The sequence below is a fragment of the Rhinopithecus roxellana genome, chromosome 10, assembly GCF_007565055.1.
Source record: "Rhinopithecus roxellana isolate Shanxi Qingling chromosome 10, ASM756505v1, whole genome shotgun sequence".
In the NCBI taxonomy this organism is placed as follows: domain Eukaryota; kingdom Metazoa; phylum Chordata; class Mammalia; order Primates; family Cercopithecidae; genus Rhinopithecus; species Rhinopithecus roxellana.
In genome coordinates this window covers 58,010,276-58,037,385 of record NC_044558.1, presented here as the reverse complement: position 1 = coordinate 58,037,385, position 27,110 = coordinate 58,010,276, and the positions used below count along the sequence as shown (strand labels likewise).

The 27,110-nt window shown below is 48.0% G+C and overlaps 1 protein-coding gene, 1 non-coding gene and 1 pseudogene across 2 annotated transcripts; 2 read left to right on the top strand and 1 right to left on the bottom strand.

Annotated features, from left to right (window-relative positions):
• The first annotated feature begins 47 nt into the window (after positions 1-47).
• Positions 48-13,400, top strand: SOAT2 (sterol O-acyltransferase 2). The gene is made up of 15 exons (XM_010373947.2): positions 48-215; positions 712-767; positions 1,671-1,807; positions 2,124-2,183; positions 2,469-2,576; positions 4,991-5,267; positions 5,705-5,774; positions 7,973-8,057; positions 8,525-8,570; positions 8,760-8,889; positions 10,459-10,556; positions 10,976-11,074; positions 11,934-12,069; positions 12,585-12,730; positions 12,932-13,400. Exons 1-15 carry the CDS (start codon positions 134-136, stop codon positions 12,980-12,982), a joined length of 1,581 nt encoding a protein of 526 aa, XP_010372249.1. The 5' UTR covers positions 48-133; the 3' UTR covers positions 12,983-13,400.
• A 6,494-nt stretch (positions 13,401-19,894) lies between these two features.
• On the top strand, positions 19,895-20,715 carry LOC104670666 (annotated as a pseudogene).
• Positions 20,716-26,692: 5,977 nt separating this feature from the next.
• LOC115900260 lies at positions 26,693-26,799 on the bottom strand. Its single transcript, XR_004059915.1, has one exon. It is a non-coding gene; the product is annotated as a U6 spliceosomal RNA (small nuclear RNA).
• Positions 26,800-27,110: the final 311 nt, after the last annotated feature.

Genomic DNA, 27,110 nt, shown 5'->3' with positions numbered 1-27,110 from the left:
CTCCTGAAAGGACTTTAGTCTTTGGAGCTGTCACCTGAGCTGAGTGGGACAAGAGTTCTGCGGGGCAGGCCACGCTGCAAAGGAAGGAGGGAACACAGGCAAAGGCTGCCTGCTGCCCACTGGAAACCACTCCATGGAGCCAGGCGGGGCCCGTCTGCGTCTGCAGAGGACAGAAGGGCCGGGAGGGGAGCGGGAACACCAACCCTGCAGAGATGGTGAGCCGGCCTTGCCCTCAGGGGGCGCAGAAGGCACCAGCGGGTGGTGGGGCAGGAGGGGAGACGTGCCTTATGGAGAGAAGGCTCCAACTGCCTGATGTCAATCCTTCCTGCTGTCCAGAGAGGCCAAGGAAGGCAGACCCTGGCCTCAGCCCTGAGCCACCCAGCTGGGAGATGGAACGGAAAGAGCTATGTCAGTGCTGTGGCCTGGCCTTATCTTTTTGACTCTTTAGCCCCAGAGGGTGAATGGAGTAGCTTCCCATTCCGAGTGCCCTGTTCCCAGTAATGTCACCAGGCCCCCTGCTTGCCTATGGCCGCCTCACCACTGGCAACAGCAACTTTCCCTTCTAGTAGCCCCACCCATGATACTAGATATTGACTGGTTGGGGTGAGGGCGGCTGCTGAGCACACAAAGCATTTCCTGAACACAGGATGCCTCTGGGTCTGCAGAACCCCAACTCCTCCTGTTGACTGTGCCTTTGATCACTCCTCCCAGGAAACACTGAGACGCACAGGGCCCCGGACTTGGTGAAATGGACCCGACACATGGAGGTGAGGGACGTCAGAGGTCAAGTGGACAGATCCTTGGTCGCAGGGCAGGAGTGAGGCTTGGTGATAAAGATGACTTGTTTTGGTTTTCGTTTTTTGAGTCAGTCTTGCTCTGTCGCTCAGGCTGGAGTGCATCAGCACAATCTCGGCTCACTGCAACCTCTGCCTCCCAGGTTCAAGTGAGTAGCTGGGACTACAGATGAGTGCCACCAGGTGTGGCTAAATTTTTTTTTTTTTTGTATATTTGGTAGAGACGGGGTTTCACCATATTGGCCAGGCTGGTCTTGAACTCCTGACCTCAAGTGATCCATCTGCCTTGGCCTCCCAAATTGCTGGGATTACAGGCATGAGCCACGGTGCCCAGCCTGATGACTTGTTCCTGGTGCAAAGATCAGGTTAGAATTAAGGGTAAAGATGTAGGGGTTTGAAGCACAGGTCCCGAGGGTCATTGAAAGTCAGCCAGTAGATAGTCTTCCTGCTAGTGTGGCTGGAGGACAGGGGTGAGGACTGACAATCAGAGGTGACCAGGCTGGAATTCAGACCCAGGGAGGGGAAGCCTCACTCCTGCTGTCACTCCCTGATCCTCACTGCTGCCCCGGGAAGCCAGAAGGAGATCAACTCTGGGCAGGAATCATGGCTTGTTCATCTTTTTACCACAGCACTTAGCATTGTGGGGTCCTACCCCACCAGCAGACCCATCACCACCCCACCAATGCCTGCCCTTCCCCCCACAGGCCTGCCACTGCTGACCGCTGATCCCCCATCCCTGCAGACCCCCCAGGTTTTGTTGTTTTTTTTTTTTTAAAGCACTATGCCTGGCATAGGTAGAAACTCAGTGAATGTCTGGTAAATGAAAGGATGGCTGACTGGAGGGACAGTGGGCTCTGCCCTGGCTTTGTCCCATAGGCTGTGAAGGCACAATTGCTGGAGCAAGCGCAGGGACAACTGAGGGAGCTGCTGGATCGGGCCATGTGGGAGGCTATACAATCCTACCCATCTCAAGACAAACCTCCGCCCCTGCCTCCCCCAGATTCCTTGAGTAGGTGAGTCTGGGGAGCAGCTGCGCAGGCTCCTCTGTAGCAATGATCATGAGCTATCACCTGATGTGCCCTTGCCAGCCTTGGCAGGACTGTGACTCCAGCCCTCCCTCTTCCCCACTTATCTTGTCTTCCTAACACTGGCCTCTACCTACGGGGCCTCGCTCTGCCCTGGCCCTGACCTTCCACCCGGTCCTGCCCTCTGGCCCTAGCCCTGGCCTTTCCCTACCACTCCCCTTGGCTCCCAAGTGTTGACCTTCTGCATCGCCCTGCCTTCTGCCCACTGACTTTTTCCTGACCCTGAACAAACATCTCAATTCAGGACCCAGGAGCCATCCCTGGGGAAACAGAAAGTTTTCATCATCTGCAAGTCCCTGCTTGAGTAAGTTGGGTGATGACAAGTAATGGGAGGAAAAGAAAGGGCTTTGGCTGGGGGTCACGGTACCTCATTTCTCATCCCCAGGCTCTAGGTGGTTTGTGGGGAGGACTTGGAAAGGGTTTCTAAGGTGCAGGTCCCCTATTTGCCCTGGGCGTGGCTGTGGAAGAAAGGCCTTTAGCTGGAAGTTCTGGATCGCTAGGCCCCATGCCTCATGTGTACAGTGTCTGAGCTAGTTCACACCACCCTGAGGACCCTCCCATACTGACCTTCAGGCCCCTGTCCCTCCAGTGAGCTGATGGAGGTGCAGCATTTCCGCACCATCTACCACATGTTCATCGCTGGCCTGTGTGTCTTCATCATCAGCACCCTGGCCATCGACTTCATTGATGAGGGCAGGTAGGTCCCCTTCCCACCTGGGACAGGCACACCTATCTGATCAGACCCTCTGGGTCCTCAGTGCCCCACCTGCCCTTGGGGCAAGCGGACACAGGTCCCCTCTTTGGTTATTGGACATGTACCAACTTTGCTCCCAACAACCTTCCCACCTGAAACACTCTCTAGGATCCCTTCCTTCCCCAGCCTTGGTTGGCCCTTGGTCTGTCCTCCCAGGGCCAGTCACTCTCAAATGCTTCTCAATGACATCTTGCCCCGAGGCAGAAGTGTGTGTATGCACAATGCACACCCATACACACTCCTTTCCCAGTCAGTTCTATTCAAGTAACCTCCATTGAGCACCTCCCGAGTACCAGTCCTAGTGTTCAGAGAAATGAGGGGGCAGACCCCACTCCTGTCTGTGAGGCACTCCCAGTCTTGTGGGGAAGACAGACATGTACCCAAGTGCCTGGGTGGGTCATTTCCCCCACAGAGCACCCCACCCAACTGTGAGGATGAGCTTCAGAGAGCTGTATAACTTGGGGGTCTGTATTTCAGGACTCCCACTATTCCCTGACCAAACTGAGGGTTGGGGCTGCTTTTTCTTGTGGCCCAATAAGGAGATGCAGATGAACTGGGGAGGAAGAGAGTTTTTATTTCTGTAACTGGTTACAGGGAGAAGGCCTGAAAATTATCACTAGGCCAACTAAAAATTACAATTTCCAGAGCATATATACCTTCTAAGCTATACGTCTATGTGTAAGTGTGCATTCATCTAAAGACATAAGTGATTAACTTCTTTTAATCTATAACTAAGGTCTGAGTCTTGAAGACCTTCTTCTGGAGCCTCAGTAAGTTGACTTAATCTAAATGGGTCCAGGTGCTGGGGTGATTACCCTTCTCTTGTCTCCTGCTAAATCATGGAGGTTTGAAGAGTTTCTTCAGACCCCCAGCAAAACTTGTTTAATCATGCTTTGAGGTTCAGGAAAGGCCTAGGCAAAACTCTTGGTGGGCTTTTGCTACATTCCGGCCTTTGTCTAAGGGCACTGGCTTTTAATATTTAACTTAACCACTCAGCCAGTACTGAAACAGTTGTTATGGAGGCCTGTGTTAGTGAAACCTGGCCTGCCATAGCCCCTCTCCCTGTGTCAGGCTTGGGAAGCAATAACAAAAACAGGACCAAGGATCCACAGGTTTAGCAACAGCACTGCCTTTTGGTAAAATTTTTGTTGTTAGTTATACAAGTATTAAAAGGATAAAATCTACCACTAGGTTTGCATAAGAAAAAGACAAATTTAAAAAATTAAAAATGATAAAATCTCAGTAAAAAGCTCAAATACATGTTTTCCTGTAAAGGGGGTCCTTCTTGACCACCTCCTTCAATCCCACACTGCTCTCGGAGGATTTAAACAGTTTCTGACTGGGCGCAGTGGCTCACGCCTGTAATCCCAGCACTTTGGGAGGCCGAGGCAGGCGGATCACTTGAGGTCAGGAATTCAAGACAAACCTGGCCAATATGATGAAATCCTGTCTCTACTAAAAAAAAAAAAATATATATATATATATATATACACACACACACACACACACACACACACAAATTAGCCAGTCGTGGTGGTGCAAGCCTGTAGTCCCAGCTATTCAGGAGGCTGAGGCAGGATAACTACTTCAACCTGGGAGGCGGAGGTTGCAGTGACCAGAGATTGCACCACTGCACTCCAGCCTGGGTGGAGCAAAACTCTGTCTCTAAAAAAGAAAACAGTTTCTGAGTTTCCCTCCAGAGCATTTTCCATGCATTGACATTCAGTACCAAAGATAGGTACATTGTGGAGGTTTCACATAAATAAGAAACTGTACCTATTATTTTGTAATTTGCTTTTACTCACTAACAATTTATTTTAGGGATCTTTTCACGTTAGTTCATTGGTTTGAAGGACTGCAGAGTATGGAGGTGCTAGATTTGTTCAGTTAGTCCTTTACTAATGGACACTTAAGTTGTTTTGTTTTTCCCCTTAACAAACCACACACTCTTAACCTAGGCTAACAAAACACTGAACAATCGGCATCCTGTTAGCTCCAACCTACAACAGACGCTCCAAAGGAACAAAACTAAGTCAGTCAATCTAGTTACCTCATATCCTAACATGTGTTGTATATAGAGTACGAGCCCTTAGCAACACCATGAAACCAGAGAGGGCTCTCAAGGTCATTTAGAATCAAACTCATGCCATGACTGAGTCTCCTTGGAGCAACGCCCTGTGCCACAGAGGTGCCGTCTTGAACACCTCCAGAGATGGGGAGCTCACAACCTGATCAAGATACCTCAGTTCATCTTCCAGGAGCTCGGACTGAAGAGGAAGGGACAGGAGCTCGGACTGAAGAGGAAGGGACAAGAATGGACTTCACTTGTCTACTTTGTCTCTCCTCCCCACTCCAAGGCTGCTGCTGGAGTTTGACCTACTGATCTTCAGCTTCGGACAGCTGCCGCTGGCTCTGGTGACCTGGGTGCCCATGTTTCTGTCCACCCTGCTGGCGCCGTACCAGGCCCTGCGGTTGTGGGCCAGGCCGGGGGCCAGGGGCACCTGGACGCTGGGGGCGGGCCTGGGCTGCGCGCTGCTAGCTGCCCACGCCGTGGTGCTCTGCGCACTGCCGGTCCACGTGGCCGTGGAGCATCAGCTCCCGCCGGCCTCCCGTTGTGTCCTGGTCTTCGAGCAGGTGAGGGCCGAGCCCTGCTGGGGGACAGGAAGGAACGGGTGGGCGGGGCCATCTCAGCAGAGGGGAGTCCCCCAAAGAGGGGGCGGGGCCCACGAAAGGGAGGGCAGAGACTGCATTGGCAGGGGCGGAGCTAGTTACCAGGGCGGAGTCCGTTACGAGGGATTTGGGGAACCTGCAGGCTGGAAGGCAAACAGTGTGACACCGCCATCACAGGAGGTTGACCGGAAAACTCCGCTCTGGCCTCTTATCCCAGCAGCCTTCATTCATCCCAGCATATGTTAGGCTATACAGCCATCAAACAAAAAGAAAAAGTATGGACTCTGACCAGACAGATCTTACACTCTGCCTGCCTCTCAGAGATAACCCAGAGCACAGAGAGGTTAAGCGATTTGCTTAAAGCCACACAGCAACTTGGCCTCCCTTCCACTCTGCCATAGGTTAGGTTCCTGATGAAAAGCTACTCCTTCCTGAGAGAGGCTGTGCCTGGGACCCTTCATGCCAGAAGAGGTGAGGCCTTCATCTTGCCCGGTTGTGAACTCAGTCCTCTTGACTGACTGAATGAAGCCAGCAGGTGCAGGATCCTGATAAAAGCCCTGCCTTCCTAAGCCCAGGTTGCCCACCAGGCACAGCCCTGGCCTCCAGCTGGGCTCTGTGGGCCTTCGTCGTTAGGCATTCTCAGCTCCTGCCTCTGACAGATGGCACCTCTTGTTACCCAGGACTTCTGGCACTTTCCTATTTCCTATTTCCAGGCCCAGCCTGTCACCCAGGCTTTGTTGTTCCATTTATAGAGCACATGCAGTGTATATTTAGCATCATTCTTAAGGGCCCTAGAATTTTTGGAATGACAAGTTGGCACTGGCTCCAACTTAAATCACCAGCTGCATTAGCCCTTAACAAGAGCCCTTAAAGTCACCAGCTGCAGGCTGAGCACAGTGGCTCACACCGGTAATCCCAGCACTCTGGGACACTGAGACAGGAGGATTGTTTGAGCCCAGGAGTTCAAGACCAGCCTGAGCAACATAGTCAGATGGGGTCTCACTTCAAATAACTTTTAAAAATTAGCCAGGTGTGGTGGCTAATGCCTGTGGTCCCAGCTGTGTGGAAGGGTGAGGTGGGAAGATTACTTGAGTCCGGGAGGCGGAGGCTGCAGTGAGCCATGACTGTGTCACTGTACTCCAGCCTGGGCAACAGAGTGAGATCAAGTCTCAAAAAAAAAAAAAAAAAAAAAAGTGAGAGACATGCAACTCTTTCTTTCACTCACTTGAACACTTAAAGACCATTTCAAGGTTATTAATTGGCCTAATTTCAATTTCAATTTTTTTTTTTTTTTTTTTTGAGATGGAGTCTTGCCTTGTTTCCCAGGCTGGAGTGCAATGGTGCAATCTTGGCTCACTGCAGCCTCCACCTTCTGGGTTCAAGCGATTCTCCTGCCTCAGCCTCCTGAGTAGCTGGGATTACAGGTGTGCGTTAGCACACCCAGCTAATTTTTTTGTATTTTTAGTAGAGACAGGGTTTCATCATGTTGGCCAGGGTGGTCTCGAACTCCTGACATCCAGTGATCCACCCACCTCGGCCTCCCAAAGTTCTGGGATTACAGGCTTGAGCCACCATGCTCAGCCAATTTTTTTTTTTTTTTTTTAGAGACAGGGTCTTGCTATGTTGCCTAGGCTGGTCTTGAACTCCTGGGCTTAAGCAATCCTCCTGCCTTGGCCTCCCAAAGTGTTGGGATTACAGGAGTGAGTCATTGAGCCTGGCTCCTAACTTCAATATTGTTGTATCTCAGAGAATAGGAAGGCTCGAGGAGAACAGAAGAGATGGGAGAATGGCCGGTCAGTGCAGTAGTCAGAACACACACAGACTCTGTCAGTTAAGTTTGCTTTCTTGTTTGGGTGTGTTTCATGATGCCCTAAAACAATTACAATAGTAACATTAAAAATCACTGATCACAGTGATTTTTGCTCAGGTGAGAAGATAGGGTAGAAGGGTGGACCTGTGACTCATGGTGGCGGAGAGAGGACATTTCTGGGAGGCCTGGGGAGGCAGTGGAAGGGTGGTGCCAAGGGAAGAGGAGGCCAGTGCTGGGCCAGAGGTCCAATGCCACCGGCAGCTGCCAGTGTCCCTCTCCAGTTATGTGTCCCCATGCCCCCTCCAGGCCCTGGGCTGTGTGTTCTATGCCTGTGCACCATACCACATATAATAAAAAGAAGAAAGTTATAAATATTTCAGGAATTGCCAAAATGTGACACAGTGGCATGAAGTGAGCACTTGCCGCTGGAAAAAGTGGCACTGATAGGCTTGTCTCTTGCAGGGATGCCACAAACTTTCAATTTGTGAAAGAGGCAATATCTGGGAAGTGCAGTAAAACAAGGTGTACCTGTATTAGGAAGTCCAGACAGAAGGGGAAGGAGAATGGGCTGTCGAACGTGTGGGTACCAAATGAAGCTCTGGCCACAGCAGACCCTGCACTGGAAGACAGGGTGCCTGAAATGAAAACAGAAGAGATGGTGTTAAAGAGCCAGTTCCACTCCTGCCCAGCTTAGCTCCCCTAGCCTGCATCTAGGTCCTACATCCAGCTCCTTGCTTATCCCCCACCCCCACCCTATCCATTTCTCCACTCACCAATCCCACCACCCTTCCCCAGCAGCCCCCTCACCTCTGCCCTCTGCCCTTCCCCTTACTAATCCACCCCTCTCATTCCTCCCCAGGTGAGGGGATCCAGGCCCCCAGTTTCTCCAGCTACCTCTACTTCCTCTTCTGCCCAACACTCATCTACAGGGAGACTTACCCCAGGTAAGACCCTGCACCCCTTCCCCAAATGCCCAGGCCCACCAGGAACCTTACCCTTCTACTCTCCCCTCCCTGAGGTCCTCAGGCTCACCTCAGGCACTGGCCACTTTCTCAGGAAGCATCTAATAATAAAGATGGGAAATAGGTGACTGGTAGACTACCCTGTCTCCTTGCCCAGCCTATGATGACACTAGAGCCACCCACTTTCCTGGTTTACCCAGGACTGTCCTGATTTTAGTTCTGAAAATCCTACCCATCCTACACACCCTTGTTGACATCCATGCTTAAAACCCTCTTGTCATCTCTGTTATGGAAAGTTCAAAGTGTCCTAGACCCCACCACCCTAGATAATCCTCCCAGGCCTGAGCAATTAAGGGAACTGTGGAGAGAGGGCCCCAGAACCTGTGCCCAGGCTGAGCAGAGAACAACATGAAAGAATGAAAAACATATTGTCCCAATTGCCGCTGCAGGACGCCCTATATCAGGTGGAATTATGTGGCCAAGAACTTTGCCCAGGTGAGAAGATAGGGTAGAAGGGTGGACCTGTGACTCATGGTGGCGGAGAGAGGACATTTCTGGGAGGTCTGGGGAGGCAGTGGAAGGGTGGTGCCAAGGGAAGAGAAGGCCAGTGCTGGGCCAGAGACCCAATGCCACCAGCAGCTGCCAGTGTCCCTCTCCAGTTATGTGTCCCCACGCCCCCTCCAGGCCCTGGGCTGTGTGCTCTACGCCTGCTTCATCCTGGGCCGACTCTGTGTTCCTGTCTTTGCCAACATGAGTCGAGAGCCCTTCAGCACCCGCGCCCTGGTGCTCTCTATCCTGCATGCCACGTTGCCAGGTGAGCCAACTAAGGTAGGGCTGGAGTAGTTGTGCCCTGGGGAAGGCAAATCAGGGAAGGCCTTGCTAGTTGCCTTCCCTTGGTTTCAACACGTTCTCCTTCTGAGTCTCCCCTCACATCTGTCCCCTCCTATCAGGGCCCACTGCCATGGTCTCGGTTCAGACCATCACTCCCCCTCCACATCAGCCTCCTACCCATCTCCCTGGCACCCAGATCTTTCCTCTCCCATCTACCCCTGACACTGCTGCCCAGGCGAACTTTCCTACTACAACGAATCATTCCCTACCCTCCTTCAAAAACTCTAGTGATAAGTCAATGCTGGCACTTTCGGATCAGATTTGAACCCTTGATGTGGCATCCAAGACTCCTTCCCATGCAGCCCCAGCCTATCTTCTCATCCTACCACAAGCCCTGAAAGATATTACTTCCATGCCTCCAGGCCTTTGCCCATACTGGCCACTCAGCTTGAGATACCCTTTCCCCACGTTCAGCCACGGAATCTAGTTGCTACTTGGAGGACCATGGCTGAGACGCCCCCTCCTCTGGGAAACCTTCCTTTTGTAGCCACCAATTACCATGACCCACCTGTTTCTCTGTACTTCCAGGCACATCAGTGCCACCGTACTTAGCTCCCATTACATTTGCCCTGGCATATGGTTGGACATGTCTTTCTGTCTCTGCCTCTGTGTGTGTCTCACTTCAATCACTCTATGAACCCCCAATGGCCCTTTGAGATTCATCTCCATCCCCAACATCTGGCACAAAGTAGATGCCAAGTAAATGTGCATGAACAAATGGATGAATAAATGAATGCATGAGGCCAGGCACAGTGGCTCACCACCTGTAATCCCAATACTTTGGGAGACCAAAGGAGGAGGACCGCTTGAGGCCAGGAGTTTAAGACTAAACTGGACAATATAGTGAGATCTCATCTCTACAAAAAATTTAAAAACAGCCGGGCGCAGTGGCTGACGCCTGTAATCCCAACACTTTGGGAGGCCGAGGGAGGTAGATCACGAGGTCAGGAGATTGAGACCATCCTGGCTAACACGGTGAAACCCTGTCTCTACTAAAAATACAAAAAAATTAGCTGGGCATAGTGGCGGGCGCCTGTAGTCCCAGCTATTCAGGAGGCTGAGGCAGGAGAATGGTGTGAACCCGGGAGGCGGAGCTTGCAGTGAGCCAAGATCTCACCACTGCACTCCAGACTGGGAGAGAGAGCGAGACTCCGTCTCAAAAAAAAAAAAAAAAAAAAAAAAAAAAAATTAAAAATAAAAATTAGCTGGGAATGGTGGTTCACATCTGTACTTCTAGCTGCTTTGGAGGCTGAGGTGGGAGGATCAGCTTGAGTCCAGGAGTCTGAGGCTGCAGCGAGCTATGATCACACCATTGCAGTCCAGCCTATCTCAAAAAAAAAAAGGAATGCATAAATTTGTGAATTACCAATAAATGAATGGTAAGAGTTGGGGCCCTGGTTTCTGGGCAGGGGCTCCTCAGAGCTCAGAGCAGGGCTGCCTATGGGTCCATGTGGGCCAACCTGACCTGCAGCCTCTTGTCGCCATCCACCAGGCATCTTCATGCTGCTACTCATCTTCTTTGCCTTCCTCCATTGCTGGCTCAACGCCTTTGCTGAGATGCTACGATTTGGAGACAGAATGTTCTACCGGGTGGGGCCTGGACCTAGGCCAGTTGGAAGTTGGAGGCAGGGAGGGTTAGGGAGGGATCTGGGGAAGATGGTGGCCAGGTTGGATGTCACTTCAGCCATGCTGTTCACCTCCCATAATAAGAAATGCAGTCCCCTAGATGTGGTTCTAATGCCACCCCTCCACCTCCTGACAAGCCAGGACTAACTGCTTTTGTGCGCATGGTACTACAGAATCTTCTCCTGAGAGAGGGAGTAGGAGGGAGGACAGGGCCTCCATGTCCTGAGGAGGGAGCTGGGAGGGTATCTGCTGTCCCTGTTCTGCCAGGAGCCAGCCCTTCTGGAACACTGGGATAGGGTGCAGGCAAAGGGAGCAGTGGGGAGGAGCGAGAACCCAGATGCTTGCTTACCTCCTTTCCCCCACCCTGACCCCACCTTCTCCAGGACTGGTGGAACTCAACGTCCTTCTCCAACTACTACCGCACTTGGAACGTGGTGGTCCATGACTGGCTGTACAGCTACGTGTATCAGGATGGGCTGTGGGTATGGGCCCTGCAGACCCCTTCAGCTCCCACATTTAATGAGGGCTCTCCTTCCTTCCCTCTCCTTTTCTCCTGCTACAGTGTGGCATCTACACCACTCACCTTTTCCAGGCCTAAGGGCCCTTTTGATTTCATCTGTCCTCATTTTCTCATTTTAACCAACCCAATGGGTAGAAAGTCCTTGCAATCTTAGCTTTCTTCCATCTTTATCCTTAATTCCACCCTCTCCACAGGGCATTGTTTCCCACCTTAGCCTTCTAAGGAACATGCACATATCTATTTTCAGCTACCAAGGGTTTTTACATACATTTAATCAGCACAGTAACCCTGAGAAGTAAGTATTATTATATTCTCATTTTAAAATGGCACCTAAGTCCCAATGGGATAGTAGCATGCTCTTTTTTTTTTTTTTTTTTTTTTTTTTTGAGATGGAGTCTCGCCCTGTCTCCCAGGCTGGAGTACAGTGGCGTGATCTTGGCTCACTGCAACCTCTGCCTCCTGGGTTCAAGCGATTCTGCTGCCTCAGCCTTTCGAGTAGCTGGGACTGCAGGCGAATGCCACCACACCCAGCTAATTTTTGTATTTTTAGTAGAGACGAGGTTTCACCATATTGGCCAGGCTGGTCTTGAACTCCCAACCTCCTAATCTGCCCGCCTCGGCCTCCCAAAGTGCTGGGATTACAGACATGAGCGACCGTGCCCAGCCAGCACACTATTAAATAAGATTGATGTCACTCCTTCTGACCTCAGATCCCACATTCTCTCCACTGCACCACACTCTCCCTGGCTTCCTTAAGGTGGGGGCTTTTTGTGGAGGAACTCAGGGAGACTCACTCTTCACTCCTTTCCTTACCCTGCCAGCTTCTTGGTGCCCGGGCCCGAGGGGTAGCCATGCTGGGTGTGTTCCTGGTCTCTGCAGTGGCCCATGAGTATATCTTCTGCTTCGTCCTGGGGTTCTTCTATCCCGTCATGCTGATACTCTTCCTTATCATTGGAGGTGAGCTGGCCTCTCTGCCACTGGAGGGGAGCCATCTAGAGGGAGGCCTGCGTCCTGCTCCTGGAGATCCCAGACTGATGGTGGGAGGCCTCGCCCCCAGGACTGAAGGGGAGGCTGCTGGGACTGAGAGTGGAGTGGGGGAGGTGGGGGGGACTTGGAAAGCAGGGAGGGAGGCAGCATTGGGAGGAGCCAAGCTGTATCCTGGGGCATGTGGGAGGAGGTTTCTGGTTGGAGAAAAGCACTTGAATAGATCACTCATGGAGGAAGACAAAGAGGAGAAAACTGGGATGAGGTTGAGAGGCTCAGTATGAGATTCAGGATATTAAAGTGCAAACTGAAGAATCCTGGTTTTACATGAGCCACTTTAGACCTCTACGAATTTCTGCACCTGGGTTCAAGATCTTCTCCAATGGGGCCTTCTTGTTCCATCTCTTCCCAATACCCTGGAATGGGAGGGAAACCAGGGAGACAAGGAACTCCTGGAGCTGGAGTGACAACCTTTCCTCCTGCACTAGGAATGTTGAACTTCATGATGCATGACCAGCACACTGGCCCGGCATGGAACGTGCTGATGTGGACCATGCTGTTTCTGGGCCAGGGAATCCAGGTCAGCCTGTACTGCCAGGAGTGGTACGCACGGCGGCACTGCCCCTTACCCCAGGTAAGAGACCACAACCCTCAACCAGCTCCCCATCCGTGAGGACACACAGCCCTACAGCCAGTCCCTCCTTGTTCCCCAACTCACCAGTCACACAGTCAGGCACCAGGGCCTAGCTTGGGGGTGATGGACTCTCACGTCTTGGATGCATGGATTGGGTCACCAGGAATGACCTCATTCACAACTTATTCTTCTCTGGCTCAGACAACCTTCTGGGGGCTGGTGACACCTCGATCTTGGTCCTGCCATACCTAGAGGTCAGGGCAGATGACACCACCTGCCCAGATGACACCACCAAGTTCTCTGCCTGCAAAACCTGGGACCAGGACTCCTGTCTACATTCCCACACTTGGCTCCGAGTCAAGGCAGCCTGCACACAAGACCCCACCAGGGAATGTGCAAGGACTGAGATCTGCAGACTTGTGGGTAGCTGAGCACAGACCTCAGCATGGGGGTGAGAGGGGTGACTCTTCAGTCCCTATCCCCATGGGCTGGGTACAGGACACCCTCCTACCCCATGACTGTCTTGGGGCGACTTGGGGGACCTTATGGATTTGACGAATGTGGGGGAACTCAGAGGAACTGGGGCCATCCAGGTTTGAAAAGGGTCTCGTTCTTGACTTCGTATTCCTTCCAATACAGCAATAAACTTTGTCTCCCTTTTCATTCATTCATTCATTCATTCATTCATTCATTCATTCATTCATCATTTGTTCAAGGCTCACTTGGATTTTTGTAGAGTTGTGTCTGCAGAGGCAAGACTTTGTGGTAGGATGGGTGAGAATTTTGGGTGCCCCCTGTCTTACCTCCACTATACCACCCCCATCTCCCAGAAACCTGACTTCAATACTTCTTCCACCTCTTCTCCCACTCACATTGAATTTTCTAGCCCCTTTAATCCTTCTGCTCCTGGCAACCCCTAGCACATTTTGAGAGGACACGTAGCAGGCCTCCTTTCCTTTAGCAGACCCAGGAGAAGAATGCCTTGTACAGACCTGAAGCAAAGCTTTTAATTTCGTGAACCCCAGTTTCTACAACTATAATAGGGACATTAATATTAGGAGTGTCCTGACTGAAGGAGACATGAGGTCAAAATACTTCTATTCAAAGCTGTTTCAGAAACCAGACTGTGTGGTCTGCCCTCCCTACACTGATTCCCTGCCTGATGTGGTTCTGGGGAGACATCTGTGTAAGAAAAGGGGGAACATTAGTGTCAGGGGAGCTGAGGACCAAAAAAACCAGGGTCCCTAAGAGAGATGGGGTATTTCTTTTTTTTTTTTTTTAACATTTCAACAGTATGAGTAAGACATCTTTTTATGCCTATAAATATAGATCTATTTTGTCACTTTTATTTATTTATTTATTTATTTGTTTGTTTGTTTGTTTATTTGTTTATTATTTTGAGACAGAGTCTCGCTCTGTCACCCAGGCTGGAGTAAAATGGCGTGATCTCGGTTCACTGCAACCTCCGCCTCCTGGGTTCAAGCGATTCTCCTGCCTCAGACTCCTGAGTAGCCAGGACTACACGCCACCATGCCCGGCTAATTTTTGTATTTTTAGTAGAGACGGGGTTTCACCATGTTGGTCAGGCTGGTCTCGAACTCCTGACCTCAAGATCACCCGCCTCGGCCTCCCAAAGTGCTGGGATTACAGGTGTGAGCCACCGCACCCAGCCTCTTTTCTCCCTCTTTTTATGCCTTCTTTCGAATAAATTATGATTCCACAAGTGGAATGAATGGTACATTTTTATTTCATTTCTGTTATCTTATTGTATGTTCTTTACTCATCCCATGATTTAACTTTTTAGCTCATGTTGCTATTCATTTCATTTCCCCTACCCCGTTGTTATTTTGGATGTTCTGTATTTTTCCATTCTTTCGTTAGTTACTTTCCCTTCCCAGCAATAATAATAAAACACACATTTCTTTATGATTATTTGCAAATATGCCAAATATGTATTCCATTAAGATGTTTCATGTCCTGCACTTCCACCAATAAGAGAGACATTTAGAATACTTTTTCTTACCTCTCTCACTCTGCTTCCAACTCCTAGGTTTTTCTGAGATAGGATAGTACTTTTGGTTGTAGATATAATTAAATGTATGTCAAGCTCCATGAACATTTAACTGTATAATATTTTTCTTTCTAAGTTTGTTGCTCACTACTTGTTCTTTCTTCTCTTCACCTTCCTCTGTCTTGATTTCTCTCTTCTGTTACCAAACCATTCTTTCACGTGAGGTATGAGATTGATACACTCTCTGAATCCTTTGGATCTCCAAAAATATTTATTTTGCCCTGACAGGTGAAAGTTTTCTCAGCTGGGTATGAGATTCCTGTGTAAGGCTGGGTGCAGTGGCTCACACCTGTAATCCCAGCACTTTGGGAGGCCAAGGTGGGTGGATCACTTGAGGTCAGGAGTTCGAGACCAACCTGGCCAACATGGTGAAATCCCATCTCTACTAAAAATACAAAAATTAGCCAGGCATCATGGCAGGTGCCTGTAGTCCCAGCTACTCGGGAGGCTGAGGCAGGATAATCACTTAAACCTGGGAGGCGGAGGTTGCAGTGAGCCGAGATTGCACCACTGCACTCCAGCCTGGGCGACAGAACAAGACTCAGTCTCAAAAATAAATAAATAAAAAAAAATTCCTGGCCAGGCATAGTGGCTCACGCCTGTAATCCCAGTACTTTGGGAGGCTGAGACAGGTGGATCACAAAGTCAGGAGTTTGAGACCAGCCTGACCAACATGGTGAAACCCCATCTCTACTAAAAATACAAAAATTAGCCGGGAGTGGTGGTGCACACCTGTAATCCCAGCTACTCAGGAAGCCGAAGCAGAAGAATCACTTGAACCTGGGAGGCGAAGGTTGCAGGGAGGCGAAGGTTGCAGTGAGCCGAGATTGCACCACCACACTCCAACCTGGGCAACAGAGCGAGACTCCATCTCAAAAAAAAAAAAAAAGAAAAAGAAAGATTCCTGTGTAGTCATCTATTTCTCTCAGTTTTCCCACTTTGAGCTTCCAGTGTTGCAGATGAAAAGTCCTATACCAATGTGATTTGTTTCCTTTTGTAGATAACTTGCTCTTTCTGTCTAAAAACTTGAAAATGTTTTTCTTTAACCTTGAAGTTTGGGAGTTTCATGCCTGTGTGTATGTCTTTTCTTGTTGTATCTTCCTGTTTCCTTTCAGTCTTTAAGCTCAGATATTTCTTCAGGTCAGCAAAATTTTCTTCTATTCTTTATTGCCTCTCCTCCATCTATTCCTTTTTCCCCTTTTGGAACTAATATAGTTGAATTTTAGGACTACTGGATCTATTCTCCAAGAATCATATTTTCCTTGTTATTTCCATCTCTTCATATTATTTGCTCCATGCTTTGAAATATTATTTCCGCTTGTTCTTCCAAGCCACTAATTGGAATCTTAGCAGTGACTATTCTCTCTTTCAATATGTATACTAATTCTTTTGTTGAAATAATGTTTTTTAGTTCCAGAAAGTTGTTTCTCTCTTTTTCCTTTTTTTCTTTCTTTTCTTCTTCCTCTTTTTTTTTTTTTTTTTTTTTTCATACTACTTGAGTCTCTTCAAGTGCTCCTAATAGTTTAAATTGTCGTATACCTCTTTCAGTGGCTACTGTGCTTTCTAGTGGGCAGGGAAACCAGCTCTCAGAACCGCATCCCTGCGGGGCCAAGGCTCTCTGAGTCACATTCTTCCAGTGTTCCCATGGTTCTGATCTCTCTGCTCTGGGTGCTTCAAAGCTGGTCTCCATGCAGTGAGAGTGAGGAAGCTCCTCACCAGGTCTGCACACCAGGACTTTCCCCTTCTAACCCTAAGTTAAGCCTTTACTTGGCACCCTGCAGCCTGGCTCCAGCAGCAACATGGCTAAGTGTTTGGAGATGAGGGTGGAAAAAAGTGGAAATTGCCTTAGAACTGTAGTTCTCAAACTCCAGCGTGCATTAGAACTACCTTCGGGGTTTGTTAATACGGAGTTTCTGATTCATTAAGTTTGGGGTCAAGCCTGAGAATGTGCATTTCTAACAAGTTTCCAGGGCAAGCCCTTGCTGCTGATCTAGGGACCACCACTTTAGCACATACCAAACCAAGCCCTCTTTCTTCCCCTCCTCTTTTCCCTTTTTCTTCTTCAAAATTATCTTTCTTTTTCTTTTTTTTTTTGAGACGGAGTCTCACTCTGTCGCCCAGGCTGGAGTGCAGTGGCTGGATCTCAGCTCACTGCAAGCTCCACCTCCCAGGTTTATGCCATTCCCCTGCCTCAGCCTCCAGAGTAGCTGGGACTACAGGCGCCCGCCACCTCACCTGGCTAGTTTTTTTGTATTTTTTAGTAGAGACAGGGTTTCACCGTGTTAGCCAGGATGGTCTCGATCTCCTGACCTCGTGATCCGCCCGTCTTGCCCTCCCAAAATGCTGGGATTACAGGCTTGAGCCACCGCGCCCGGCCAAAATTATCTTTCTTACTTTTCTTTTTCTTTTTTGAGACAAAATATTGCTCTGTCATCCAGGCTGGAGTATAGCAGTGCGATCTCACCTCACTGCAATTTCCCCTCAAGAGATTCTCCTGCCTCGGCCTCCCAAGTAGCTGGCATTACAGGTGTGCTCCACTGCACCTGGCTAATTTTTTCTATTTTTAATAGAAATGGAATTTCACTGTGTTGGCCAGGCTGATCTTGAACTCCTGGACTCAAGTGATCTGCGTGCCTTAGCCTCCCAAAATTCTGGGATTACACGTGTGAGTCACTGTGCCCAGCTCAAAAGTATACTTTCTTTTTATGGTAAGGAAATTAACCCAATGTCAGGGAATTATCTCTTAGTTTTATGTTTAGTCTTCCTACTAGCTCACAGTACTGAAACTTGTACACGACTGAGCTCCATCCAGGCCTCCTCCACCGAAACGCTCATGGGTACATCCCTGACGAGCCCAGCTGTGTCTAAGCGGGAAGCACCGGCAGGGAGCCGAAGGCACTCCGGGCAGGACACCACCACTGAGCTCACCTGAAGATGAGTAAAGATGGGTCAGACCAGAAATCGCCATCTGTGCGTGGCCTCAGGACCCCTTCCTCTTTGGACGCCCTTTTATTATTAGCTTTGTGCCCACACAGCCCTCCCTTCAGGATCCTTAGGGATAAGAAGGCTGTGGGACAGGAAGTACCTAGGGTGGCAGTGGGTGGTGAGGCTGCTGCCCAGCAGGACTTTCCTGCCCTGCTGGGAGCCACCTTTCTTCCTGTCTAGAGTCTGCGAGTGTTGTCCCCTGTGTGTCCCCAGACTGCACCCAACTGCTTGTTCCAGGCACCTTCCCTTCACCCCTTTGATTTCGCCCAGTGTTTTCTCTTCTCTAAATCACCTTGTCTGTCCTGGGACCCTTATAGCACTCGCTCTGCTGTCCTATGGTCCCCTCCTGAATCTATGCTGGCCAGTGTCTATGACCTCTGCAGCACCCCACACCTTACTATCCACGCTCCTCTCGTGCTCTACCATGCGGAGCCCCTCTTCCATAACACACACTCCACCGTTCTACAACACAGGCTTCAAATGAGTGGTTCAGCGAAGTCCAGTGACCCTAATCTTTATCTGCACGCAGGATTTCCTTTTTTTTTTTTTTTTTTTTTTTTTTTTTTTTGACAGAGTCTTGCTCTGTCTCCCAGACTGGAGTGCAGTGGTGCAATTTTGGCTCACTGCAACCTCCACCTTCTGGGTTCAAGCGATTCTCATGCCTCAGCCTCCCAAGTAGCTGGGACTACAGGTGCATGTCACCACACCTGGCTAATTTTTGTATTTTTAGTAACGACAGGTTTTCACCACGTTGACCAGGCTGGTCTTGAACTCTTGACCTCAGGTGATCCACCCACCTCAGCCTCCCAAAGTGCTGGAATTACAGGCATGAGCCACCGCGCCTGGCCAGGATTTCCTTTCCATTCTCCAAAGAAATTATTTCATTCGTTCTCTCTCCTCCCATCATCCCTCTCCAAGCCCACAGAACTCCCCAGCAGCTCTCCTCTGCCCCAATTCCTTCCTGTTGACTGAAGGAATTTGCCCTCTTCCCTCTCCTGCTACCATCTCGCTCAATCATATCAGCAGCTCCAGCACCACCTCTCCATTCTCCCTTCTACTAGATTGCTCCCAACAGCAGCCGGCTATGCTCCTAGTCTACTCTCCCCATGTCTAACCGTCCCTCTCCTCACCCACAGCTGCATCAGGCTGCTGTCCCACTTCTCAGCTCCCTGTCACAGCCACACTTCTCCAAAGAGGTGCCTGTCCCCACTGTTGAGGGTTTTCACCTCACATTCACTCAAGTGTCGATCATGGGTCTGCAAAGGGGCCTCTCATATTTTAATATTTGCTCCAGTATCCAAGCCTTCCTGTTATTTCCCTTCTCATCAGAGGGACCCACTCTAACACATGACAAACCTGTATGGAGTCTTGAAAATATAGTGCTTTATTGTACCTTTTAAATTTAGGTAAAGGGTTTGGTCAGCTTTATTCAAATAGAATTCACATATCATGCAATTCATCCACTTTAAGTATGCAAGTCAATAATGTTAGCATATTCAGATTTGTGCAACCATCACCACAGTTAGTACATTTTCATCACTGGCCCCCAAAATCTCATACCTACTAGTAGTCACTCTCCATGTCCCAAAAACCTCCCAGCCTTGGGCAACCACTGATTTACCTTCTGGATATTTCTTTTCTTTTTTGTTTTTCTGTTTTTTTGAGACAGGGTCTCATTCTGTCACCCAGACAGTGGTTTCTGGGTGCAATGGTGCCATCATAGCTCACTGCAACATTGAACTCCTCACACAAGCGATCCTCCTACCTCAGTCTCCTGAGCAGCTGAGACCACAAGTGCTCACCACCACACCTAGATAGCTTTTGTACTTAAAAATTTTTTCTTTTTTTTTTTTTGTAGAGATGGGTTTTGCCATGTTGCCAGGCTGGTCTCGAACTCCTGTGCTCAAGTGATTTGCCCACCTCAGCCTCCTAAAGTGCTGGGATTATAGGCATGAGCCACCATGCGTGGCCTATTCTGGATATTTCACATCAATGAAATCAGGCATCAGTGGTGGTGATGGCTACAGGCCAGGGCTGCTGACTGCCAAGCTAGGAGCGGGCCCAGTGCCCAGAATCTTCATGGGCGCTGCTCAAGCACTGCCTGCGCCATGCCCCTCTCCGCCACCTCCTCGGAACATTTTGAGCAGCTGCACGAGATGTGCCTCCGAGGGGTGTACTAGTGGCTGCTGGGTATGGCAGGGACCCAGGAGGAGAAGTTGATCAGAGATTTTGATGAAAAGCAACAGGAAGCAAACAAAATGCTGGCACAGATGGAGGAGGAATTATATTATGTACCCCTGTCTTTCCATAACCCCACAATGTCGAAGCTTCAAGACTAACAGAAGGACCTTGCCCAACTCCACCTGGAGGCGAGAAGTATATCTTTGCAGCCGTGCTTGGGGACCAAGGAGTCATGAACTATGGCACATATGCTGTAGAGATTGAGCATACGAATAGGCTACAGTCTCAAAGGGCAATGCTTCTCCAAGGCACCGAAAGCCTGGGCCGGGCCACCGAAGAGACTGACCAGATTGGCTCAGAAATGTCAAAAGAGCTGGGGAACCAATAGGACCAGCGAGAGCGTACCAAGAGTACACTGGGAAACACAAATGAAAACTTGTGCAAAAGTCAAAAGATTCTCCCTTCAAGGTCCAGAAAAGTGACAACCAACAACCTTCTGCTTTCCATCATCATCTCACTGGAGCTAGCTGTCCTGGGAGGCCTGCTTTACTTTGCATTCTTTTGCAAGCATGGGGCTTGCAATAGGGAAGGGTTGTGGACCAGAACTTTGACCTTGGGAATGCATGGTGTTAGGGATGTGAATGGAATAAGCGTGTTGCTCCTGTGGGCTAACAGTTCAAGGAGGCACTGTGTAGCCAGACTATGGGAGAAGGGAGGAAAGATGGAAAGCCAGTTAAACGTGAAATGACAGCAACAAGACCAGTATGATATACCAAGGTAATAATGCTGTTTATGACTTCTTTACAAATACAAAAGCCTGGCCAACATAGCAAGAACTCATCTCTACCAAAAATTAAAAAAATTAGCCAGGTATGGCGGCCACATCTGTAGTCCCAGCTATTTAGAAGGCTGAGGCAGGAGAACTGCTGGAGACCAGGAGTTTGAGGCTGCAGTGAGCTATGATAGTGCCACTGCACTCCAGCCTGGGTGACAGAGTGAGACCTTGTCTCCAAAAACAAAATTAATTAATTAATTTTTAAGAATATGCCAAGGTCGGGCACTGTGGCTCACACGTGTAATCCCACCACTTTGGGAGGCTGAGGTGGGGAGTTCAAGATCAGCCTGGCCAACATGGCGAAACCCCGTCTCTACTAAAAATACAAAAATTAGCTGGGCATGGTGGTGCACACCAATGATCCCAGCTACTCCAGAGGCTGAGGCAGGAGAATCGCTTGAACCTGGGAGGCAGAGGTTGTGGTGAGCTGAGATTGTGCCACTGCACTCGAGCCTGGGCGATAAAAGGAGTCTCTGTCTGACAACAACAACAGAAAAGGCGTGGTGGCTCACACCTGTAATCCCAACACTTTGGGAGCCCGAGGTGGGCAGATCACCTGAGATTGGGAGTTCAAGACCAGCCTGACCAACATGGAGAAAACTCCGTCTCTACTAAAATTACAAAATTAGCTGGGCATGGTGGCACATGCCTGTAATCCCAACTACTCGGGAGGCTGAGGCAGGAGAATTGCTTGAACCCAGGAGGCAGAGGTTTTGGTGAGCCGAGATCGTGCAATTGCACTCTAGCCTGGGCAACAAGAGTGAAACTCTGTCTCAGAAAAAAAAAAAAAAAAAAAAAAGTGCCACGCATGGTGCCACATGCGTGTAATTCCAGCACTTTGGGAGGCCGAGACAGAGAGATTGCTTGAGCTCAGGAGTTCAAGACCAGCCTGGCCAACATGATGAAAATCCGTCTCTACTTAAAACAAAATTAGCTAAGCATGGTGGTGCATGCCTGTGGTCCCAGCTACTCTAGAGGCTGAGCGAGGGAGAATCACCTGGGTCCAGGAGGTTGAGACTACAGTGAGTCAACATTGGGCCCTGTACTCCAGCCTGGTGACAGAGTGAGACACAGTCTCAAAAATGACAGTCAACCAATAAATGAAATCATACCCTACGTGGTCCTCTGAGATGGCCTTCTTCTTAACCTGTTTTGAAGATTCAATCATGTTTTAGCATATACCATACTTCACTTATCTTTCTGTTTTTCAAGACAAGGTCTCCCTCTGTTGCCCAGGTTGGAGTGCAATGGTCTGATCATGGTTCATTGCAACCTTGACCTCCCAGGCTCAAACTATCCTCCCACCTCAGCTTCCCAAGTAGTTGCAACTAAAAGTGGACACCACCATGTCTGGCTAACTTTTTTGTATATTTTTTTTTAATAGAAAAAGTTCTCACTATGTTGCCCAGATTCGTCTCGGACTCCCCAGGCAAGCAGTTTGCTGCCTCTGCTTTCCAGAGTGTTGAGACTACAGGTGTGAGCCTATAGAAATAAAGACTGCGGCCAGGCACGGTGGCTCAAGCCTGTAATCCCAGCACTTTGGGAGGCCGAGATGGGCGGATCACGAGGTCAGGTGATCGAGACCATCCTGGCTAACATGGTGAAACCCCGTCTCTACTAAAAAATACAAAAAAAAAAAAAAACTAGCCAGGTGAGGTGGCGGGCGCCTGTAGTCCCAGCTACTCGGGAGGCTGAGGCAGGAGAATGGCGTGAACCCGGGAGGCGGAGCTTGTAGTGAGCTGAGATCCGGCCACTGCACTCCAGCCCGGGCGACAGAGCAAGACTCCGTCTCAAAAAAAAAAAAGAAATGAAGACCGCACCCGGTACTTTATTTCTTTTTTCTTTTCTTTTCTTTTTTTCTTTTTTTTTTTTTTTTGAGATGGAGTCTTGCTCTGTCACCCAGGCTGGAGTGCAGTGGCCGGATGTCAGCTCACTGCAAGCTCCGCCTCCTGGGTTTACGCCATTCTCCTGCCTCAGCCTCCAGAGTAGCTGGGACTACAGGCGCCCGCCACCTCGCCCGGCTAGTTTTTTGTGTTTTTTTTTAGTAGAGACGGGGTTTCACCGTATTAGCCAGGATGGTCTCGATCTCCTGACCTCGTGATCCGCCCGTCTCGGCCTCCCAAAGTGCTGGGATTACAGGCTTGAGCCACCGCGCCCGGACTATTTCTTTTTTCGACTCACAAGTGCTTGGATGTTCCTTCTTATTGTCAAATTCTATTCCATTGTATGGATATACCACATTTTATATACCCATTCACCAGTAATGGAATTGAGTTTTTTCCACTTTTTTGGCTATTCTGAATAAAGCTGCTATGAATGTTTGTGTATAACTCTTTGCCTCAACAAATGTTTTTTATTTCTCTTGGCTATATACCTGGAAGTGGAATTACTGGGTCATATGATAATTCTACATTTAATCATTTGAGGAACTGCTAGACCATTTTCAAAAGTGGCTGCACTGGTTTATAATCCTGCCAGCAGTGTATGAGAGTTCCAACCTCCCGCATACTCACCAACACTTCGTTATTATCTGTTTTTTATTACAGCCATCTTCATGTGAAGTGATATCTCATTGTGGTTTTGATTTGTATTTCCCTCACAACTAATGATGTTGAGCATCTTGTCATGTGCTTACTGGCCATTTGTATAGCTTCTTTGGAGAAATGTCTATTTAAATCCTTAGCCCATTTTTAAATTGGATTATTTGTCTTTTTTGAAGTTGTCTTGAAACTACTGTCGTTTTATAGTACTTTTTGAAATCAGGAAGTGTGAATTCTCTAAGTTTGTTCTTTTTTTTTCAAGATTGTTTTGGCTATTAAGGGTTTCTTGCATTTCCAAATGAATTTCAGATCAGCTTGTCAATTTCTGCAAAGAAGCCAGCTGGGGTGGTGAGAGAGATTGTGTTCATTCTGTAGATCCACTAACATGAAATGTCTTTCCATTTATTTAGATCCTTAATTTATTTCCACAATGTGTTGTAGCTTTCAGAGTATACATTCTGGCCGGGTGCAGTGGCTCACGCCTGTAATCCCAGCACTTTGGGAGGCTGAGGCAGGCGGATTACAAGGTCAGGAGATCGAGACCATCCTGGCCAAGATGGTGAAACCCTGTCTCTACTAAAAATACAAAAATTAGTTGGGCATGGTGGCACGTGCCTGTAATCCCAGCTACTTGGGAGGCTGAGGCAGGAGAATAGCTTGAACCAGGCAGTTGGAGGTTGCAGTGAGCCAAGATCATGCCACTGCACTCTAGCCTGGCGACAGAACAAGACTCCGTCTCAAAACAAAACAGAACAAAAAAAAGAGTATACATTCTACATTTGTTTTGTTAAATTGATTCCTAAGTATTTTATTCTTTTTGATGTCCTTGTAAATAAAATTATTTTATTAATTTCATTTTTAGATCGTTCATTTCTAATGTCTAGAAACACAACTGATTTGTATGTTGATCTGTTATTTATTTATTTATTTATTTATTAAAAAATAGAGACAAAGTCTCACTATGCTGCCCAGGCTGGTCTTAAACTCCTGGGCTCAAGTGATCCACCCATTTCTGCCTCCCAAAGTGCTGGGATTACAGATGTGAGCCCCCGTGCCCAGCTGTATATGAAATAAATTTTATTTTCTTACCTAATTGCCATGGACAGAACCTGCAGTACCATGTTGAATAGAAGCAGGGAGAGCAGACATTCTTGGCTTGTTCCTGATCTCAGAGGGAAAACATTTAGAGTTTCATCATTAGGTGTGACATTAGCAGAGGGTTTTCGTAGCTACTCTTTATCAGGTTGAGAAGAATCCCCTTCTATGTCTAGTTTGTTTTTTCTTTTCTTTTCTTTTCTTTTTTTTTTTTTTTTTTTGAGATGGAGTCTCACTCTCTCACTCATGCTGGAGTGCAGTGGCACGATCTCAGCTCACTGCAGCCTCTGCCTCCCAGGTTCAAGTGATTCTCCTGCCTCAGCCTCCCAAGTAGCTGGGATTACAGGTGCTCATCACCATGCCCAGCTAATTTTTTTTTTTTTTTTGTATTTTTAGTAGAGACAGGATTTCACCATCTCAGCCAGGCTGTGTGTATTGAGGTCATCAACAGACCACATTGAAATGTGTTTTTTGTCCTCTATTCTATTGATATGGCATAATACATTAATTGATTTTGGATGTCAAACCAACCTTGCATTTCTGAGACAAATCCTATTTTGTCATGGTATGTAACTCTTTTTTTTTTTTTTTTTTTTTTTTTTTGAGACAGACTCTTGCCCTGTTGCCAGGCTGGAGTGTAGTGGCATGATCTCAGCTCACTGCAACCTCCGCCTCCTGGGTTCAAGTGATTCTCCTGCCTCAGCCTCCCTAGTAGCTGGGAGTACAGGCATGCACCACCACACCCAGCTAATTTTTTTGTATTTTTAGTCGAGACAGGGTTTCACCATGTTGGCCAGGATGGTCTTGATCTCTTGATCTCATGATCCGCCTGCCTTGGCCTCCCAAAGTGCTGGGATTACAGGTGTAAGCCACTGTGTCTGGCCAACCCTTTTTATATGTTGCTGAATTTGGTTTGCTAGTTCAGGATTTTTGCATCTAAATTCATAAGACATATTGGTATATAGTTTTCTTCTGATGTTTTTGCCTTATTTTGGTATCAAGATTAATACTGCCCTCATAGGATGAGTTTAGAAGAATTCTCTCTTGTTTTTTGGAAGAGTTTGTGAAGAATTGGTGGTTTTTAATGTTTTGTAGAATTCACAATTAAAGTCTTCACTTTTCTTTGTGAAATGCTTTTAGATTACTAATCCAATTACTCTTTCTCTGTTTATTATAGGTCTATTCAGAATTTATATTTCTCCTTGAATCAATTTCAGTAGTTTGTGGTTTTCTAGGTATTTGTCTATTTCATCTAAGGTACCTAATTTGTTGGCATAGTCATTTATAGTATTCTCTTATAACCTTCCTTATTTTTGAAAGTTCAGTAGTAATGCTCCCTCTTTCATTCCTGAGTTTAGTATAATTTGAGTCTTCTCCGTTTTTTGTTTCTGTTCTTGTTTTAGAGAGACAGGATCTCATTCTGTCACTCAGGCTGGAGTGCGGTAGTGTGATTGTAGCTCACTGTAACCTTGAACTCCTGGACTCAAGCAATCCTCCTGCCTCAGCCTCCCAGGTAGCTAGGACTACAGGTACATGTCATCATAACTTGCTAATTTTTTTTTTCATTTTTTTGGAGCGATGGAGTCTCTCTCTCTCTATATATATATATATGTGTGTGTGTGTGTGTGTGTGTGTGTGTGTGTGTGTGTGTGTATTCAAGTGATCTTCCCACCTCAGCCTCCAGAGTAGCTGGGATTGCAAGCATGTGTCACCACATCCGGCTAAATTTTTTTTTGTTTGTTTGTTTTGTTTTGTTTTTTGAGACAGAGTCTCACTCTGTCGCCCAGGCTGGAGTGCAGTGGCACAATCTCGGCTCACTGCAAGCTCTGCCTCCAGGGTTCACACCATTCTCCTGCCTCAGCCTCCCAAGTAGCTGGGACTACAGGCGTCCGCCACCGCGCCTGGCTAATGTTTTGTATTTTTAGTAGAGACAGGGTTTCACCGTGTTAGCCAGGATGGTCTCGATCTCCTGACCTCGTGATCCACCCGCCTCGGCCTCCCAAAGTGCTAGGATTAAAGGCGTGAGCCACTGTGCCCAGCCTTTTTTTTGTAATTTTAGTAGAGACCATGTTTCACTATTTTGGCCAGGCTAGTCTCAAACTCCACCAAGTAATCCACCTGCCTTGGCCTCCCAAATATATATACATATTTTAATGTTATAATTTATATATATATACTTTTTTACAGGTATATATATATTTTAAATTTTATAATTTAGACATATACATATATATTTTCTTAATTTTAAAATTTTAAAAAATATGGAACACTTCAAAAGTTTACACATTATCCTTGTGCAGGGGCCATGCTAATCTTCTCTGTATTGTTCCAATTTTAGTATATGTGCTGCCAAAGAGAGCACACCCAGGCTGGTCTTGAACTCCTGGCCTTAAGTGATCTTCCCACCTCAGCCTCAGAGAGGACTGGGATTACAGATGTGAGCCACCATACCCAGCCTTTCTCTGTTTTTGTCTTAATCAGTCTAGCCTTGTTGATCTTTTCAAAGGACCAACTATTCATTTTGTTGATTTTCTTTAGTGTTTTTCTGTTGCCTGTTTCATTAATTTAAACTCTAATATATGTTTTTCTTTCATTCTTCTTGCTTTAGGTTTAGTTTGCTCTTTTTCCAGTGTCTTAGGGTAGAAGTTTAGTTAATTGATTTGAGATCTTTCT

Coding starts and splice junctions, on each gene's coding strand:
- SOAT2 (XM_010373947.2), top strand. CDS start 134: ATGGAGCCAGGCGGGGCCCGTCTGCGTCTGCAGAGGACAGAAGGGCCG. Junction 8,571..8,759: donor TGGCCAAGAACTTTGCCCAG/GTGAGAAGATAG, acceptor CGCCCCCTCCAG/GCCCTGGGCTGTGTGCTCTA. Junction 8,890..10,458: donor CCTGCATGCCACGTTGCCAG/GTGAGCCAACTA, acceptor GCCATCCACCAG/GCATCTTCATGCTGCTACTC.